We start from the raw sequence: 19,181 nt of genomic DNA, 5'->3' as shown, positions 1-19,181 counted from the left end.
GCAGTGTCATGTTAAAACAGAAAAGGGTCTACCCCAAACTGTTGCCACAAAGTTGGAAGCACACAGTTCTTTAGAATGTCATTGTATGCTGTAGCATTAAGATTTACCTTCACTGGAACTAAAGAGCCTGACCCAAACAATGAAAAACAGCCCCAGACCATTATTTCTCTTTCACAAAACTTTACAGTTGGCACTATGTATTCGGGCAGGGAGTGTTCTCCTGGCATATGCCAAACCCAGATTCGTCTGTCAGTCTGCCAGATATTGAAGCGTACTTCATCGCTCCAGAGAACGCATTTCCACTGCTCAAGAGTCCAATGGTGGTGTACTTTACACCACTCCAGCTGTCGCTTGGCATTGCGCATAGTGATATTAGGCTTGTGTGTGGTTGCTCGGCCATGGAAACCCATTTCACGAAGTTCCTGACGAGGCGTTCTTGTGCTGACGTTGCTTTCAGAAGCAGTTTGAATCTCGGTAATGAGTGTTTCAACTGTGTACAGACGATGTTTACGCGCTTCAGCACTCGGTAGTCCCGTGCTGTGAGCTTGTGTGGCTGAGCTGTTATTGCTCCTAGATGTTTCCACTTCATAATAACAGCGTTTACAGTTGACTGAGGCAGTTCTAGCTAGGCAGAAATTTGACGAATTGACTTGTTGGAAAGATGCCACGTTGAAAGTCACTGAGCTCTTCAGTACGACTCATTCTACTGCTGATGTTTTGTCTATGGAGATTGCATGGATGTATGCTTGATTTTATGCACTTGTTAGCAATGGGTGTGGCTGAAATAACCGAACCCACTAATTAGAAGGGGTATCCACATACTTTTGGCCATGTAGTGTATCTAATATTACACCTGCAGCGAATTTATACATATGTATATTTATTTATTTTAATTAAATATATATTTAGAAAATCTTATAACTTGTAGTGTTAAAATACAAGTATTGTTGCTTTGGATGAAATTTCTAGGAAATCTTCTAACAAGCTTGTAAAAGGTAACCAACGCAACGCGGAGAGACAGTTTCAGAATATTGTTGGTTTGCTACATATAGTATACTATAAATCTCTGAAGCTATAACTCTGATAAACGCTTATTCATCAGAAAACTATGTACGAACATTATAAACCGTGTATTAACTACAGTGAAGGTCAGGTATGGCCAGGTGGCTAAGGCGTTCGACTCGTAATACGAGGGTCACAAGTTCAAATCTCCGTCACACCAAACGTGCTTGCTATTTTAGTCGTAGATACGTTATAATATGATGGTCAAACCCACTATTCGTTAGTAAAAGAGTCGGCAGTGGGTGGTGATAACTTGCTTCTCTCCTTCTAGTCTTATGCTGCTAAATTAGGAATGGCTAGCGCAGATAGCCCTCCTGTAGCTTTGCGCGAAATTCTAAAAACAAACGAACTTCAGTGAATTAATTTCGGGAGTTAGTATTTATACGATAAAATTGGATATATTCATAGAAGAAAAGTAAATTTGTAAATGAAGTGAGGCTAGTCATTCAGTGAAGTGTAACAATTTCAACTCCGAATTAATTCGCTCATCGTGAACCGTCAATAAAATATTCAGTTCTAAACCAGGTAAAAGACTCAGTATTATTTGTAAAACCTTTGTATCTGAATCATTATTTGTAATAACTATTTACAATAACCATTAATAGAAATTGAATTATTGTTTGTATATCAAAATATATTTGTATCAGTCTTGTTAACAAATATCATAAATTTGAAACTTATGGACATTCAGTTAATTTCTAAATTCAAATTTCCGGTTGTTTGAAATCTTAATAGGTAGCACACTTAGTGCGAACAAATAATTTCAAAGAAAAGAGCCACTGTAAAATTTAATTCTACCACACATTCTGCAAACAAAACAATGCCGGTGCTAGCACATTCGTAGGTCTAAAAGATGTATATATTTGTTAATTCTTTTGCTCCATTGCTATTATCTATAAAATAAAATGTTATATTGGTTTGGCACTGTGACACTCTTTAGGATGGAGTAAGTCACATTGGGTGCTCTAAGCAGGAATGCTTGTGGAGAACTCATCCATCTTTTAAACGAAATGTAATATTTCTACAAACCAAAATATATCCACTCAGTACATTCGGGCTCGGTATGACCAAGTGGTTAAGGTACTCGACTCGTAATTTGAGGGTCGCGGGCTCGAATCCCTGTTTCACCAAACATGCTCGCTATTTCACCCATGGGAGTGTTATAATGTGATAGTTAATCCCCGTATTTGTTGGTAAAAGAGTAGCCCAAGAGTTGGCGGTGGGTGGTGATGACTAGCTGCCTTTCCTCTAGTCTTACAATGCAAAAGTAGGGACGGCTAGCGCAGATAGCCCTCAAGTAGCTTTGTGCGAAATTCAAAACAAATCAAGCCAGTAGATTCTAATGCATTTATTAAAATGTAATTTCTATCTCTACATTAACAGCACTAAGTTTGTAACTTTCTTAAATAATGTACACTATGTATGTGTATACACCTAACAACCAATCAGGACAGAGGTTTTGTGTCTGACTGACAACGAGAAGTATTTTGCTACTGCAATTTTCGGACATACATCAGCTACCAGATGATGTACTGTGGATCGCTTTTATTGAAAATGCCCCTTTTCCCAAATGAGTACAATACAAAAATAGAAAAAGTAATATAATAAAATATTGATGAAAATAATAATGAACAAGATTCCCGTGTATCGGGATCCCCTAACCTGTGTCAGAACCTAACCAATTTGGGTTACTTATGCTTGACGCCGCCAGTGGGTAAGGCTGTCAAAAGGCTCAGAACAGTGTTCAAGTTTGGAGCAAGTTGAGGATATTTTCCTTAAATTGTATTTTGGAATAATTAGAAATATATATGGTCTATGGATTATGAAATGTTGCACTTAAACCCACCGTCCCAAAGTGTGGTGTAATTTTTTGCCGTTCTTTTCCGGAACAATCATTCTTCTTCACTCTTGCAGCTAGTATAGTCAACAGAATTTTAGAAGATGACCACTCTAAAACCATTAATTTTATCTGTTCACGGGCATTTGTTTTTTGCTATTGGTGTTTGACTAATTCTTTTTATAGCATTTCTAAGACGTGCTCTATTGTAAATATTTTTGGCTACTTGTTGGATATCAATATACTTGATAAACAATTTTTCAAAAATATATACTACAGAGAGAATTAAAAGAAATGCAATTTTATTTTCCAGGTAAATGAATCTTGAAAACACCCGCTAATTTCAGCATTTTAAAAAAAATTCTCAAATGAAATATTTTAAACTGAATTCTTTCTCATTCCTTGAATTTAGTCAAGGGATATCAAATATCAGACATGCCACTCCTAACAAAATGTCATGAAGATCGTTATCTTCACTGTGAATTGGGGATTTATTGTTCAACGAATGATGCAATGTTAAAAATTCATGGTAATAATTCCAGGAAGTGTTATAATGTGATTGAGGATGTGGATGGGTGTATTTTTGTAATATTCTCCAAATTTTTGCAAATGGTTTTGGAGGCAATCTAGGAATGTTATGTGATACAAGTTTTAGCAATATTTTTGGAATAATTATATTGAAATTTTGAGGTGACAAGCTTTCCTTTAGTAAAATTTGATCAATTATAAAAATTATTTAATGCAAGTCCTAGATTTCTTATTGTTTTGAAAAAGCACTGGAAAGGAAATTGATACGTTTTCAGAAAGGGATTTTGTTTGTAGACTGCTGGACATAAATATGTGCTAACGATGAATTATATATATATAAAAAGATTGAAAATTGCAATTTTTATGTTGTTTTTCTCAGGTCGTCACAGAAATGGAGTAATGTAGGTTTAGCTTACTCTATTAAACTAATTATACAACGCAATTTGGCAAAATTTTCGATGGGTCTGACACCCTAAAAAATGAAAAATGCTAAACAAAGATGTAAGTGACTAAAATAAAATTAGACAATGTTAATGCTGCAGAGTTATATAAGGAAACTTTTCATAATGAAACTGAATTGCCATGAATAATTGGTCTACTGACAACTGTACCAATTACATGATGTCGATTTTGATCTGAATAGACCATTTTTTGTCTCAGTCTGACAGAACTACGTAATATAATGTTGCCCATAGTATAAGAAGTAAAATTGGTTGGACAGAAATACATGTTTTGTATTTTTAAATGGTAAGTGCAGAAGTGACCTGCAATACTCAGCTAATATACAGGGTGTTCGGAAAGTCACTGTGCAGTTTTGTAATAATATTTTATTCAGTCTATTTCAAGCCAGAAACTTATAGCGGTGTTTAGAAACAAAATAAGAAGGATCCAGGCCTGTATTGATGCCAACGGGGGTCACTTTCAACATTGTTTATAATTGTCATTCGTATTTACCTCCTGTATTCTATATTGAAACGTGTCTGTTAATAAATATATAAGTGCACAGTGACTTTCCGAACACCCTGTATTATCACCTGCATTGGTTAGAGTACGATAAATATACGTCCATTAGAGCTGATGTTTATCAGAAAAACCAAAGATATATGCAAACTACGAGTTCAGGACTATTAAGTGAAGAATGAATTTAACACAGACAGTACAGGAAAACAAATAATCAGGTTATATGCTCCATCCATTGGTCTGTGTTTAATTTTGAGTCATGCCTGTTTTACAGTTTTTTGTAGTGTCTATGTGAATAGGATATTTTTCAAGAAACCCATACAGAAACATGCTGTCTTGAGACGTATGAACAGAGATTAAAGTATGTAAGTTCGAGCTGTGTAAAGAATTAGCCCGTATTTAGAACTTTAAGGTACCCAGTTAAAGTCTGTTATGACTGGAGGAAGAAACTGCATAAACAAATTAAATATATAATTTGTTACAACTTAAAACAAGTCGAAACAAAATTAAATTAAAACATAATAAACAAAAACGCTACACTAATTAAAAAAGATCCCAGGGTACAAGCTATAATGTGCGATATAAAATGTACCTTAGGTATTGTAGGTGACTGCGTAGTAAGACCCACATTGCGGTGGAGATACGCCGTCTATCGGTCTTAACCTCCATTCGCCAGTCTCACATATAGAAATAAAATGAATAGGCAGTGAAGGGTGATATAGATGTGGGACGTTGTGGGCTTGAGCACCCGCATCTCGCTCTCCTAATTTATATTTCTATATCTATTGTTACTCCTTTATTTTAAATGGTAAAAAAGTAAATTACACTTAATTATAGTTTTTACTTCTTCTGCTATAATTTTTATAACAGACCAGCTTGCAATAAATGCTAGTATAAAACTTCGCTTGCAGACTTTTTCCATACACCAGTATTTTCACATGTATATATATTTTCTTCCTGGAAACAAAATTTAATATTCAGAAAACTGAACCGATAAAGTAGCAAGCTTGCTAACCAACTATCCTCTAATGTAGCATTCCTACTCTTTTATACAACTGAAGTAAAAAAGACCCTCTTTTGAAACAACAGAAACATCTAAATTAAAAAATAAACCTAAAATGCCGCTCATTTCCTGGATTGTGCCATTACAGAAGGTAAATTTCAACACTATGATAATGCTTTACTGATAAATGTTGACAATTAAATGAGCCAGACTGAGAATACTTATCATTGTTTAAAATTTCTATATCCTTGTATCGAGAGTATGCTATAATGGTTCTACTTGAATGAACATATTGATCAATGTAGGGTCTCAAATAACTGTCATGGTATTTCATGCAGTGTCTTAACTATTCAGAAAGAAGTTAACATATGGTACCAGTATGTGCTAGAAGAAATCAGTTTAATAACACTCGACAAATAAACCTTGATAAAAACAGGGTTTAACATTATATATATTAAATTTTGTTGTCATACCATGCTTTCAAAACATAGATCTACAATTGTCAGTAGAGCCTATAGATGGCATAAATGTCTTACGTTATGCTGGTTGGACTTTCAAACAAATTGCCGTACACTTGAAATGCTCCCCAAATATTGATAAGTACACCCTAGATTGTGAGACCGAAATGTTAAATTTGCAAATAGGAAAGGAAGAGGCAGAACACGTAAATTCAACAATACTGATGTTAAGTATCCTTGTTTATACAATTTTTTAAGACAGAAGAAAGACTGCCACTGATCTCAAGCATGAGATAAACAACCATGTGAGAAATGGCAGAGAAGTGCCCAAATATATAGCATCAAAAAGACATACAGTAAAGGAATATTTGATCATGTAGCAGTTTAAAAACTTTTATTTCGATCTCCATATATTGTCAAGAGAGTGAAATTTGCTAAAATGTACAAAAACTGTACTGCTGATGATTGGAAAAGGGTGTTAGGGGCGGATGAGTCCAAGTTTGAAATATTTGGTTCAAAGTGTAGGTTGTATGTCCAGCAGAAGAAAGATGAAATATATTTTCCTAAATGTATAGCACCTACCATGAAGCTTAAGAGAGATAGTGTAATGGTTTGAGGAGTGTTTTTTTGCTGAAGCAACAGGAGATATTTAAAAGAACGATGGAATATAGTAACAGTGGAAGTACCATCAAATATTGATTCATTGTGGTATACCAAGTGATTTGCTTATTATTGATAAAGGGTTGGTAGAAGATAATTATTTCAAACGCTCATTCAACCTATGCAGAAATTACTTAGCTAAGTAAAAAGCTGCTGGAGTCCTTAAAATGATGCAATGGTCCACCAGAGAGCCCTGATCTCCACCCAATTGAGCATATTTGGGATTTGGTAGATCGAAAACTTGTTAAATGAAAAGTTAATTCCAAAAAAACTTTATGAGAGTGTATTAGAGACATTTGGAGTAAAATCCTTAAGGACACTTCGATTAAATATGTTGCAATTATGCATGAAAGACTGTATGCTGTTATTAAAGCAAAAGGGGAACACAAATTGTTAACTGTTATCTGAATTAAAGCACTGCCACTGAATTTCTATTGTATTAAATACAAAGATTAATCAAATTTGATGTTTCATTTGCTATTTATCTTCTATTGTTCGTATTAAAGTAGCTTGAAATATAATTTTTAACTTTTGCACAGTACTGCATATAGTAAGTTTTGGGTGTGTTTGGTTAAGGATTCTTCTACAGTGGATGTCTGTGACTAAATGGACAGTATGCACTTCACTTGCTTTCATATAATGTATTCAAAACAAGTTCACATCACAAATATTAACTATTGTATTATAGTACATAATTTTTAGTCATTATAATGAGTGTCTTGTCGCTTTTATTTTGTTTTATATTTACTACACAATTACGGCTGTTCTTGATTATCGAATGCATTACCATAGAAAATGAGAATTCCAATATATTTTCTTTTTGAAATTTTGCTCATTTATATACGTCAAGCATAAGTTTTTTTGTTATTTGATGTGGATTTAATTGTATTTTTTGTCTTACATTTATGTATTTCATATTGCAACCATTTTCTTCTTTCATAAATAAATTAGAAATCTATCATTTTGGAATATTTGCCATTTTTTAAAAAATTGATTCATATTTATCGTTTTTAATTTTTTTTATCCTACATTGAATACATATGAAAGATCTGATAATTTATAAAGTTTTTTTTTTTTAAATAGAGTATTACATTTTTTCTAGTTTTGTGTTGTGGTATAATATGATACTGATAATATGTCGATGGCAGCCATTTTGGATGTGTATAAGAATAAAAGATGTCCAAGAGTGTCAATATTGTATCCGTTGGATTCTTAATATGTACAATCTAATTCAGAGGAAACAACAGCAAAACCCTGTGTTTACCCTACTGCAGGGGTTATCTTGGATTGTACTGAATTAAGTTCCGGATGATTGCTATATAACAGTAACAGTAAACGTGATTTAAAAACTGACTTAGTTAAAAATTTCACTCGTCTGTATTCTGTTAATAATACATAAATTCCAAAATTTATCTCCATTTTCAATCTGCAATTACATGAAAGATAATATATTATACAGGGTGTTCGGAAAGTCACTGTGCATTTACATATTTATTAACGGACATGTTTCAATATAGAATACAGGAGGTAAATATGAATGACAATTATAAACAATGTTGAAAGTGACCGCCGTTGGTCAGGCCTGGATCCTCCTTATTTTGTTTCTAAACACCACTATCAGTTGCTGGCTTGAAATAGACTGAATAAAATATGATTACAAAACTGCACAGTGACTTTCCTAACACCCTGTATAACCTTCCATTATTTCATAAATTATTGAAATTGTGAAGTAAATAGAAAACGCTTTGCTTTTTTTGATAAACTGCTTATAATGAAGGAAATTATAAAATTGTGATATAGTTATGAAATGGTGCGACAAACATATTTTATCAGGAAAATGCACTTAGCTTCAGTCCAAGATGACTGTACTTATTACAAGCTACAAATATAAACAGTGTTACTTAAGACTGTTTTAGTACACAAAGTTGTAACAATTTAATATTCATTATTCTGTGTGGGTAAATAAATGGTTGATAATCACTTGCTTCTTTCTTTGTCAGATTACTAAACATAGATTTATAACATTCAAACAGTCTATAACACCGTTAAGTTGTTAATCTATTTGCACGAGAAGTCTCCTCTTTATTAATGATTAATCACATAATTTATTGGTTCTAAACTTATGTTGGTTTCAGCAACGAATTGCTTTTATATATATAAAGCACAAAAATTTGTGTCTATCCATTATTTAACTACTCCTGGGTGTCTTGGACAATCGCATCCAGACTTTGTGGGATGATAGTCTGGAACATGGAGAGTGTTAATGGTGGGCAGACAGTCCCCAAACCTCCTCATTATTGGTGTTACTCAGAATTTATTATGTTTGACGTAAGTTTATTGTAGCTGCTGCCATAGATTGCGTGATGTGATTTCACACTAAAAACATAAATTTTCCTTAATGTGGCTAATAACCATCAATTAATTAACTGCGTGAAGACAAAGTGAACAAGTGTACAATTTGTTCCATGGTATTTCACTATTATCTCAAAGAGATCGCACATTACTTTCCTTCTCGACAGCAATTCTAAGTAAACGGTATAACCTTTATGTATATATCAATAAACGTACTTTATAGTTTTTGAAATATTCAACTTTCTCAAGTGCACAGATAAACTACACCATCACCGAAGTGCGTCGAGACGCCCAAACGTGTTTTGAAATCATGGAATCATAAAAATCAGAAATAGCCAAGTGGATGGAATAAAGAAAATTACAAGGAAAGGAAAATAAATTGCTGCAAGACAATCTTAAAATAGGGAAAGGAAAGTTAAAATAAGAACATATTAAGCAGCTGATGAAACTGCTGCCACACATGAAGGAAATCGTGGCTGAATGACAAGAAGAAGAACAAAATTATCAGTTACAAAAATTACTACTAGAATATAACAGGATAAATAACGTTAAGCTTAAAACTGGGTTGCTGCTGGTGAATGGAGATCTAGAATTTATTTCAAAGATGTTTATGATTATGAATCAGAGTTTGCATGTGATGTTGGAATAAAATCTATATAATTTAACTTTTACAGGGCAAAGAGGTATTCAAATGAATACCCAGGATTATGTGTTATGTTATACCCTGTGTTATGATAATGGAAACATTAAATTGCCACCCTTGAGAGAACTTCCATCATTTCTTAATGTATTCCTTCAGGGAAATAAAGAAAATTCTAAAAAACCTCTTTAATCAGTATTAGGAAATGTAACAGTGGTTTTCAAATGACGCCTTTGGAGCTGGAACTATCATCACAGAACCAGATATTATCGACTTTGAAGATTCAAGAGCAAGATGCAAAAGCAAGGATTGGTTCCTCTGCCAAATGTACAACCTAAACATTTGCAAGTGTATTCAATGAGAAATGAAGAAGAATAGGTCAGTAAAAGAAGAAATATTGGTATATGAAGTTTGAATCCAACTATAATAACTGAGCTACAATCGATACTCCATAAACATCATTCACATGTTAAAAGTATGAAGCCAGTTATATAAAAATATAACATCAGATGTTTACAAACTTGTTATTTATCCAGATAGGAGACCACCTGGAAAACATAAAATAATGTATAGTGCATCAGTAACCGATGAAGTTGCTGTGTTAGTGGATGGAGATTGAATAGTGGTTAGAGCTATTGTAATATAGCAGAATATCAACCAAACAAAAATAATTGCTGATACGGATAGAATCTATGGCACACTTCAATATTCTCCATTCTTCTGGAATGAAAAGGATGAATATCACTCTGGATACCAGTGCAAGGACTAATTATTTCATGGCGAAAAGTTTCTGCTGCTAAATTTTATTCCCACAGATTAAAGGTGAGGCCACATGAATGTAGCACGCTATTGAGAAGAAAGAAGGTACTTCATCAGAAGATTAAGGTATTATTCATTCAAGAGCTGCTGAATATAAGTATGTAAATAATACTTTACGACAGGACAGAGCACTAAAATTCATTGATACATTAATAGTATTGCAGGATGCTTATATTAGTAGTTCAAAATATATGAATGAGAAGAAGCAAGTTGCAATGTGCTATGTCAAAATTTATGGAAAGCTAGATTTATTAATAGCCCACACTTGGAATCCAAACTGGCCTAAAATGAAGGAATAACTAATGGAAAATCAAACAAGTGATGAACGTCGTTATCAAAATGCTAGAGTTTTTAAACCAAAAGCTATGAAATTTATTTAATTACTTAAAAACGTGATTATTTGGAAAAGTGAAATGCTACATGTACAGTATTGACAAAATAATCACTGCAGAGGTGCCTATCTCTCTAAAAGATAAGAAACTTCATGAAATTGCTCTCAACATGTTTACCTGTGGTATTTTTCGAAAACTATATAAAAAATAATACATATGAAGGATGTAAAAGGAACAAAAGGATTTTCCAAACAATGTCGTTCTGAAACACAAGCAGATGTTGATGGCTGCTGTTTATATAGAAGAAGAGTTGCTGATGGCATATTTGGAAAGACAACCAACAATGGTGCTCTTGACAACAGATTGATTATACCCCACAACCTTTACCTAAAAAAGGCTGTGCAATGCACATGTCAATGCTGAAACTGTCAATTCTGTAAAATCAGTCAAGTGCGTTTACAAGTTCGTGAACAAAGGACAAGATATGACAGTTTCACGTTAGCCAAAGACAAACAATCACAATGAAATAAATGTCTATCAAAATTCTCGATATATTAGTCCAAATGAAGCTGTTTGAAGGCTATTTGAATTTCTTCTTTAAGAACATTGTTTTCCTGTGACGCAACCTCAACTCTATTTTGAAAATGGACTTCAGTTGTACATTGATCCAGATGACTGTAAAGTCCAAAATGAACCACCAATAACATTTACAACATTTTAAAACTTTTTACTGAAAATGATTTTGTAAAAGCATTTGTGTATCATGAAATCTCCAAATATCATACATGGAACAAAAGTAGAAGAGTCTGTAAGTGAATATTACGAGGACCTGTAGACAGTTATGAAGGTACGAAATCTCATTAGGCTCTTGGCACACTTTATACCATCCATCTGAACATGGGTGATGTGGTCTATGTTAGATTACTTCTTCATACTGTCAGGCGCCCTACATCATTTCAAGCTGTCAAACAACTTTAAGGTAAAGTTTGCACTATATTCAACAGGTATGTTTATTGCACGTTTTATTTGAGGATGACATGCACTAGAAAATACATTTGAGGATGCAATGTTGAATCAGGAAGCAACGTTGAATCGTTCATCAACAACAAAAAAGCTCTGTTTGCTGTTATGCAATTATTTTTATTTAGTGGTTGTTCTGTTTTATGACAGTCACGAATTGCTGTTTAATTCCCGGCCATTAACATAGCAGTGTCATCTGTAACTGGTGTATTGTACATTCTTTCATGTTCTTCAGGTGGTGTCTTGTCTGGGTTGATAGCAATTTTGTAAAATAGCCGTTATTGTTTTTATAGCTGATTGATACTTGTAATATATCAATAATATTTTTGGAGCATCTGTTGTAGTTCTGTTACTATAGTTGGATTTCAATTTGACATAACAATACTTCTTCTAGTGACACCCTTCTTCATCTCCTAAGAAATACACTTGAAAACGTGTGGGTTATTTATTTGGAAGTAGATAGAGAAAACCAATCTTATAGTACACATGCTCTTGAATCTTGAAAGTCGATATATATCCTGGTTCTGTGATGATACTTTCAATTTCAGTATGCGTCAATTGGAAAACACTGTCATATCTTCTAATATTGGTTAGTGAGTTTTTAGCCTCTTCACCATTTCTCTGAAACAATTCATTAAGAGATGATGGTGGTTCTCTCAAAGGTTGGAATTCAAATTTGCTATGATCACAACACGGTACTAGCTTTTCATATGGATAGTTTTTTTACTTGCAAATTCATATTATACATACCTTCTCCCAACATCATATGCAGTCTCACTCTGATTCATGATATCAATGATTTGGATTATAATCATTAGCTATTTTAAAATACATTCTAGATTTCCATTCCACAGAAGCAACCTTTCCTTGAGCTTGATATTCTCAATCTTGTTCTCTTCTAGCAACAATTACTGCAACTGAATATTCACTCTTCATCTTGGCATTCTGCCGTGATTTCCTTCTGGTGTGGCAGCAGTTCCTTCAGTTATCTCTTGTGCTATTCTTTATCTCTCTTGATTCGGTACATAAGCAGTTTCATCAGATGTCTCTTGTGCTCTTCTTCCAGCTATTCTTTATCTCTCTTGACTCGGTATATAAGCAGTTTCATCAACTGTCTTTTGTGCTCTTCTTCTAGCTATTCTTTATCTCTCTTGACTCGGTATATAAGCAGTTTCATCAAATGTCTTTTGTGCTCTTCTTCCAGCTATTCTTTATCTCTCTTGATGCGGTATATAAGCAGTTTCATGTGATGTCTCTTGTGCTCTTCTTCTAGCTATTCTTTATCTCTCTTGACTCGGTATATAAGCAGTTTCATCAGATGTCTCTTGTGCTTTTCTTCTAGCTATTATTTATCTCTCTTAATTCGGTACATAAACAGTTTCATCAGATGTCTCTTGTCCTCTTCTTCTAGCTATTCTTTATATTTATTGACTCGGTATATAAGCAGTTTCTTTTGTCTTTTCTTTCGATCTTCTTCCTTTCATCTTCTTTGGTGTTTTTATTTCCTTGAATCCTATGATTTATGAAAATACTTGGGCATCTTGAGGCCTTATGTAGAAATGTAGTGTATCTATGCACTTGACAACGGTAAATTATTTCGTAAATTACAAACTTCATATAGATTTATATTACATCATTTACTCACTGTCGAGGCGCAAATGAACGTGCGGTCTCTTTGAGGTAATGATGAAACACCATAGAACTAACTGTACACATGCTCATTTTGTCTTAATGTGATTAATTAATTGTGCTATCTGTATCCACACTTTCCTCACGCATTTGATAACGCTATTTGTACTTTTTATTTCATTTTTGCGCATTTAAAACTTTCCATGCATGCACACAGACACACATTAGTCATCCAGTAAAATAAATATACCACAACATTCTTGACAGTTCTTAACTAGCAGTGTCAGGTGTATTGGTATATGACTATTTACTTTTCAATGATATGTAATGGATACAACCCTAGTGTTCTTACTAGCATCTGTAACTTTGCCATTGCTTGCTGTGCCATTGAACATTCCATCATGCAGCTAAATGATCAGTCATTGATAATTGCAGAGAAACAAACAAACATTGAGACTTCATTCCCCTTACCATGAATAACTGCCTGAGTAATGCTGCTTACGTACTGAATAGAAAAAAAAATCTTTTACATATGGGCTAAAAAGCACATTCAAGGTACTGACACAGTACTAACTATTGTTCATAGTAAGCCACAGATTACAACTTTTCAGTTCAGTTGTTGCACAGGAAATCAAATCACTGAGATCCTTAATACCTCCATTCCAAGAATCTTAATGCCAAAACCAAGGTTTACAACATGTATCTCAGAATTGCTGGTATGGGTATTAACACTTTTACTGATAAGCAGAAAACAACGTTTTGACCTTCCTGGGTCATCTTCGGGTTAACAAAGACCTGAGATACATTTTCATTTTAAGTGGATTTCTTGTCATCAAGAAGACTTACAAAAATTGCCTTTGTTCTGTAAGTAAACCCTCTGTACGCAGTTAGAGCATGGCCTATTTACGTCAACTTTGTTTACAGAACAAAGTTCTTGTCAATAGGACTTAGAGATGATTTTGTCAGAGTGCCTGATATACTGTGAGAAACATCAGTGTGTTGGTTTCTACTGTGTCAACTAGGTGCTCTTTCATGCAACCTTGTACTCTGAGAGGAACATGTCAAAGGAACCTCAACCCTGAAAGAGCTGAGTTGACCAACATAATTTTTGGTGCAAGCTTTTCCTTCTACTTCAACAATTCAATGGCCATATCTGACTTGGGCTCTTTAGTTTCTTCTTGCTGTAGCTGAAATATATATTTATTATCTTTGCTATAATAGTCCAACTCTCCATAAGCAATGCATGTGCTTTGTACTATCAGTCTAGAGCTATGTCTTAGTAGAGGCACTGGTAGCCTGTTTTGCAGCGTATATATAACAGTAGAGGACTGGGATAGCTCTGTGTGTACTTTAGACACCATTGTAACTTCATTACAATTACAGTATGCATGGATTTGGTGGTTAAGCCTTTGCTAGTTTTTACCTTGGCACAACAAGGGAACTGTTTTATATTCCATCAAATAAAAAATACTTCTGTGAGAATGAGAAAGTCTTTTGTGTCTAGCTGATGCCACCACATGTAAACATTACCAGGTAGATGTGCTGATCATCTGTGAAAAGAGACAAGATTTTCTTGGCACCCTTTACCAAGCTTTGAATTGAACCTGATGGATTGCTTTATTTTTCACCAACTTGAACCATTGACATAACTCAGTTATGACTGGCATACAGTCCGATAGTTCCTTCTCATCTATATTTTCAATGGAATCTAGGGTCAAACTGTCTTGACTCAGTACCAAGCATCCAACCAAATATATTTGTATAGCTGAGTTTGTGTAGTTCTTCTTTCAGTTAATCCACTTATGCATAATAATCAGATGTATAGGTGATTATACAATATTTGTTTCTCAGTGTATGATCATTTCATAAGCCTTCATTTTAATAAGCTAGTACATTGGCTGATATTGGGGGCTGGTATGCTCACATCAAGAGGCAAGTTTTCATCTTACTTAGCTCCAAGTGGTAGTACATTATTTCCTTATTTTTTATTATTTTATTTCAGTTAATTCTTTACTTTGGAGAGCAGTCATCTTCCCACAACTGTCTATAGGCAGTGAAGGGTGATAAAGATGTGGGGTGTTGAGGGCTTGAACACCAACATCTCACTCTCCTAATTTTTATTTCTAATTCTATATCTATTGCTACTCTTTATTTCTTATGTGAGACTGGCAAATGGAGGTTAAGCCTGATAGATGATGTATCTCCACCACAATGTGGATCCTACTTCTGCAGTTGTTTCCAAAACCTAGAGTACATTTTTGAAATTCCACATTGTAGCTTGTACCCTGGGATATTTTCTGTTAATGCAACATTTCTTTGTTTAATTTGTTTTTCGTTTCAGCTTGTTTTTGAGTTAAAATAAACTAATATATATACATACACACACCATTGGTTTAATACTTCATTTCATGAGAGAAATTCATGACTCAAGGGGAAATAAGCTTTTACATCTTAATGTGAGGACTCCAATTTGTCATCCTTAGTTCCTAATTCATGATTTAGTCAGTTGTTATGGATTTATGTGTAACAGTATTTGCCAATGTTTTTTGTTTTTTTTCCTTAGGTTGAAAAGAGATTTTATAATTTGTTAAAAGCATTATTCAAACTATTAAAAATTCTGAATAATAATATAAGCAGTATTAAAATATGGGATTCTTATAACAGGTTTCTGATTTGGCCAAAATTAATCTGTAGAATAGTTTCTTTTTTTTTCATCATGTTAGCCATGTTTTATACAATTCCCTTCAGTGGAGGTATTTATGTAAAAAGGGATCAAGTGATGAAGATAAAAAATACATTTAAGTATTTTTATAATTTTTGGTTTGATTTAGTTGAATAATTGTTACTACAATGTTTTGTTCAATTTCTGAAAGGTAACTAACTTAAAAATGAAACTTCCCTACATCATTAAAATAAGCTACCATTTCTGATGCAGTGACTCCTCTCATTTCTGGTCACTCCTGACCTACTGATCTAATGGACAGGTTTAATACTTTGCCTACTCTGCAGATGAGCACAATACTGACATTATGAGTTGGTGTACTTATAATGAGCCATAGGCTTAAGCAAATACCTCTGATTTTTTTGCTGTGTTGTGAAGTACCTGCATTTACTTTAACAGTAATTTGTTGAAATACATAACTCTTCCCATCCTGGAAGTTCATGATGACAAGAAATCCACTTGAAGTAAAAATGTATCTCAAGACAGCCAGTATGGGTGTTAAAACTTTCATTAAAATAAAGTAGAGAACAACGTTTCATCCTTCTTAGGTCATCTTTAGGTTAACCTGTGGTGATAGAGGTAACTAAGTCACATTATCTGGTGGTGGAATTGCTACTATGTCTGCTACTTCAGGCTTTTCCCTCTCTTACAGATAGTTTAAATGACTACTTAAAAACATGTTGCAACAGATCTAGCTTCTGTGAGAGTGATGATGCTTCTCACTCCCTGGAATTGTCATGTAAGCTTATTGGGAAATCTCTCAAAAAAAACTTAGAACGTCTTTCCAATCTGCAGGGGTCATTGCAAGGTATGTTTCCATGCAATTAGCACATATCTGCATAGGCTAATGGTCTTTTGATGTTGATCCTCTTCTAAACCTTGAACCAGATCCAATAGAATATTTAGTTATCAAGTAGAACAAATCAACAATGCAGCTCATAAATGATAATTTCCAAATCATATTGCTGCTCCTCATTTAAGTGCTCAACGCTACTGAGAGTCAGAGTGTTTAGGCTTGGGAACATGCATTACACAGCTTATTCTTGAGTCCATCCATTTCAAGTAGTTGCATGACATCGGTGTAGAACTGGCTTAAGAAAGCATGCCTACATTCAACAAGTAAACATGCTTTCTATGTTAATTTGATAACATCGCTTATATTTGCTCACAGTATTTGTCAAATATGGCCAGCAAAAGATGTTACACTACCAATCCATTCAACCCTGATGCTATATATTATTACAATAACCTTCTGGGCGAATAAACATTACCCAATGTAGAGAATAAAGAGAAAAAGCAACTAGTACTAGGTAATCTTAACGTATTTCAGAATCATGTGTTGCTAACATTACAATATAAATTTAAACAACCAATAATATTTTAAAGTGTATATATGTATAACTAAAACAGGTAGAAAGCATATGATATTTAGTTTCTATATATATTTTCTCTACTGTGTGTAAAACAAAGAAAAAGTGTATAAAAATAGATTGGACAAAATATATTTCAGAATGTCAGCAAGTGGGTGGTCTAGTCGTCCAGGTAAAGTTTCCGAAGAGTATTACACTACCACTCTGTGTACTTATAATTCAAGATCAGGCCATGCACAAGGAGCAAGAAAGAAAGAAAAAAAGCCGTTTATGAGTATGGGTGAGTATCAAAATTAGTTATATTAATTTGATAATTAAAAGGTACTTGTGTTCTTATAGTAATGGTTCTGGGGCAACTGCAGAATATTTCATTGAACAACTGATTGGTTACCTATATCTAAAGAAACGGAAGTAGTTTATGGTTGTAACTTTCATGAAAAATATGAAAATCCGAATTATACATAAGCAAAATAACTTGGAGATTGATGGACCTTCAACGAACTCTGTCTGCACATTCAATTTTTATTCAGTGAACCAATGAATGAATTCGGTAAAAACAGGTATAAGAAGATTTATGAAAAGTGAGAAGTGTTGACTGTTAAAATATTTCTTTCCAGTATTGGCCTGGAAAGTTTAAGACGTTGAACTTGCATTTTGCAGCTTGTGGGTTCCAATCCAAGTCTCACCAAACATGTTCGCCCTTTCAGCCATAGGGGCTATATAACATTACGATCAATCCCACTATTTGTCAGTAAAAAGATTCGCCCAAGAGTTGGAGGTAGGTGGTGATGACTAGCTGCATTCCCTCTAGTCTTACACTGTTAAATTAGGGATGGCTAGCGCAGATATCCCTCGTGTAATTTTGGGGGAAATTAAAAAAACAAACAAACATTTCAATATTAATTTATATGTAGGAAGGTTTACTCTAATGGTACAAATAGTTGAGTTATCGTGATTTTCATGATTAAATTGTGATCTCAATCATTAATTTGTATCTATGCATTTAGATATACAAAAACATGATGTTAACAGTAGTTATTGTTGAGTATGTCATATGATTTTAAGGGCTCAATACATCTGGTCGTACCTTATCTGATGACTATGCATCTGGACAATAATACTGTAGTAGACTTTCCATTTCAAAAGTCAGTATAAGGCTGTCATGTCCAAAGAGCACCAATTCTTAAATCTTTCCGTCTAATATGAAAAGGTCGACAATTTCACTGTGCCGATTTCAACTGTTCGATCATACAGAACCTTATAGGTATTGCATTAACTTACTTAGAAGGTACATCTTTGCATGGAATGGCATGAATACTCATTTAATTCTCCAACTGCTTGAGTTATGCTTCTATTGAACAGATAAGTTATGGATGTAATTTGAATACGTTACTTGTGTTGCCTTTCCAGATGGAGATTCTTCTTGATTATATTGCGTACTGTTGCTTGAGAAATGTGAACAAATTTTGTCGCTGATCTCTGTGTCATGGATTCTCACCTATTAATTTGTTTGTGATGGCTGGGATACAGCTTGTTGCAAGTCTCTTTCTGGATGGTTCTGATACCCCACATTGACCCATATTTCTTTGTTCTCCAATGCCATTAAGCAAATTAAAGGATATCACTGTTTTGAAATTTGAAGTCCCTTATCTGAACACATCTGAATGTACGAATATTTTGCTCATAAATGGGCTGTTACATACCATTCTCTTAAGTAATTAGTTTTAAATGGCATCACAGTACATATAAAATACCAAACAGAGTCGAAATATTGTACTGATATGTGTTC

The 19,181-nt window shown here is 33.9% G+C and overlaps 1 protein-coding gene across 2 annotated transcripts in view; it reads left to right on the top strand.

Annotated features, from left to right (window-relative positions):
• LOC143247457 (protein angel homolog 2-like) overlaps positions 1-19,181 on the top strand; it is a 61,995-nt gene that overhangs the window by 1,773 nt on the left and 41,041 nt on the right. The window contains exon 2 of one of the 2 annotated variants that reach the window (XM_076495596.1): positions 17,533-17,672. The exons of the other annotated variant lie outside the window; for it this stretch is intronic. Within the exon in view, the coding sequence (XP_076351711.1) occupies positions 17,534-17,672 (139 nt within the window). The 5' untranslated portion in view covers position 17,533. The remainder of the gene's footprint in view (positions 1-17,532; positions 17,673-19,181) is intronic. 2 annotated transcript variants of the gene reach the window in all.

Source organism: Tachypleus tridentatus, chromosome 3, assembly GCF_004210375.1.
Source record: "Tachypleus tridentatus isolate NWPU-2018 chromosome 3, ASM421037v1, whole genome shotgun sequence".
Classification (NCBI taxonomy): Eukaryota; Metazoa; Arthropoda; class Merostomata; order Xiphosura; family Limulidae; genus Tachypleus; species Tachypleus tridentatus.
Note: the sequence above shows the minus strand (reverse complement) of the source record. Positions and strands in the feature narration are given on the sequence as shown.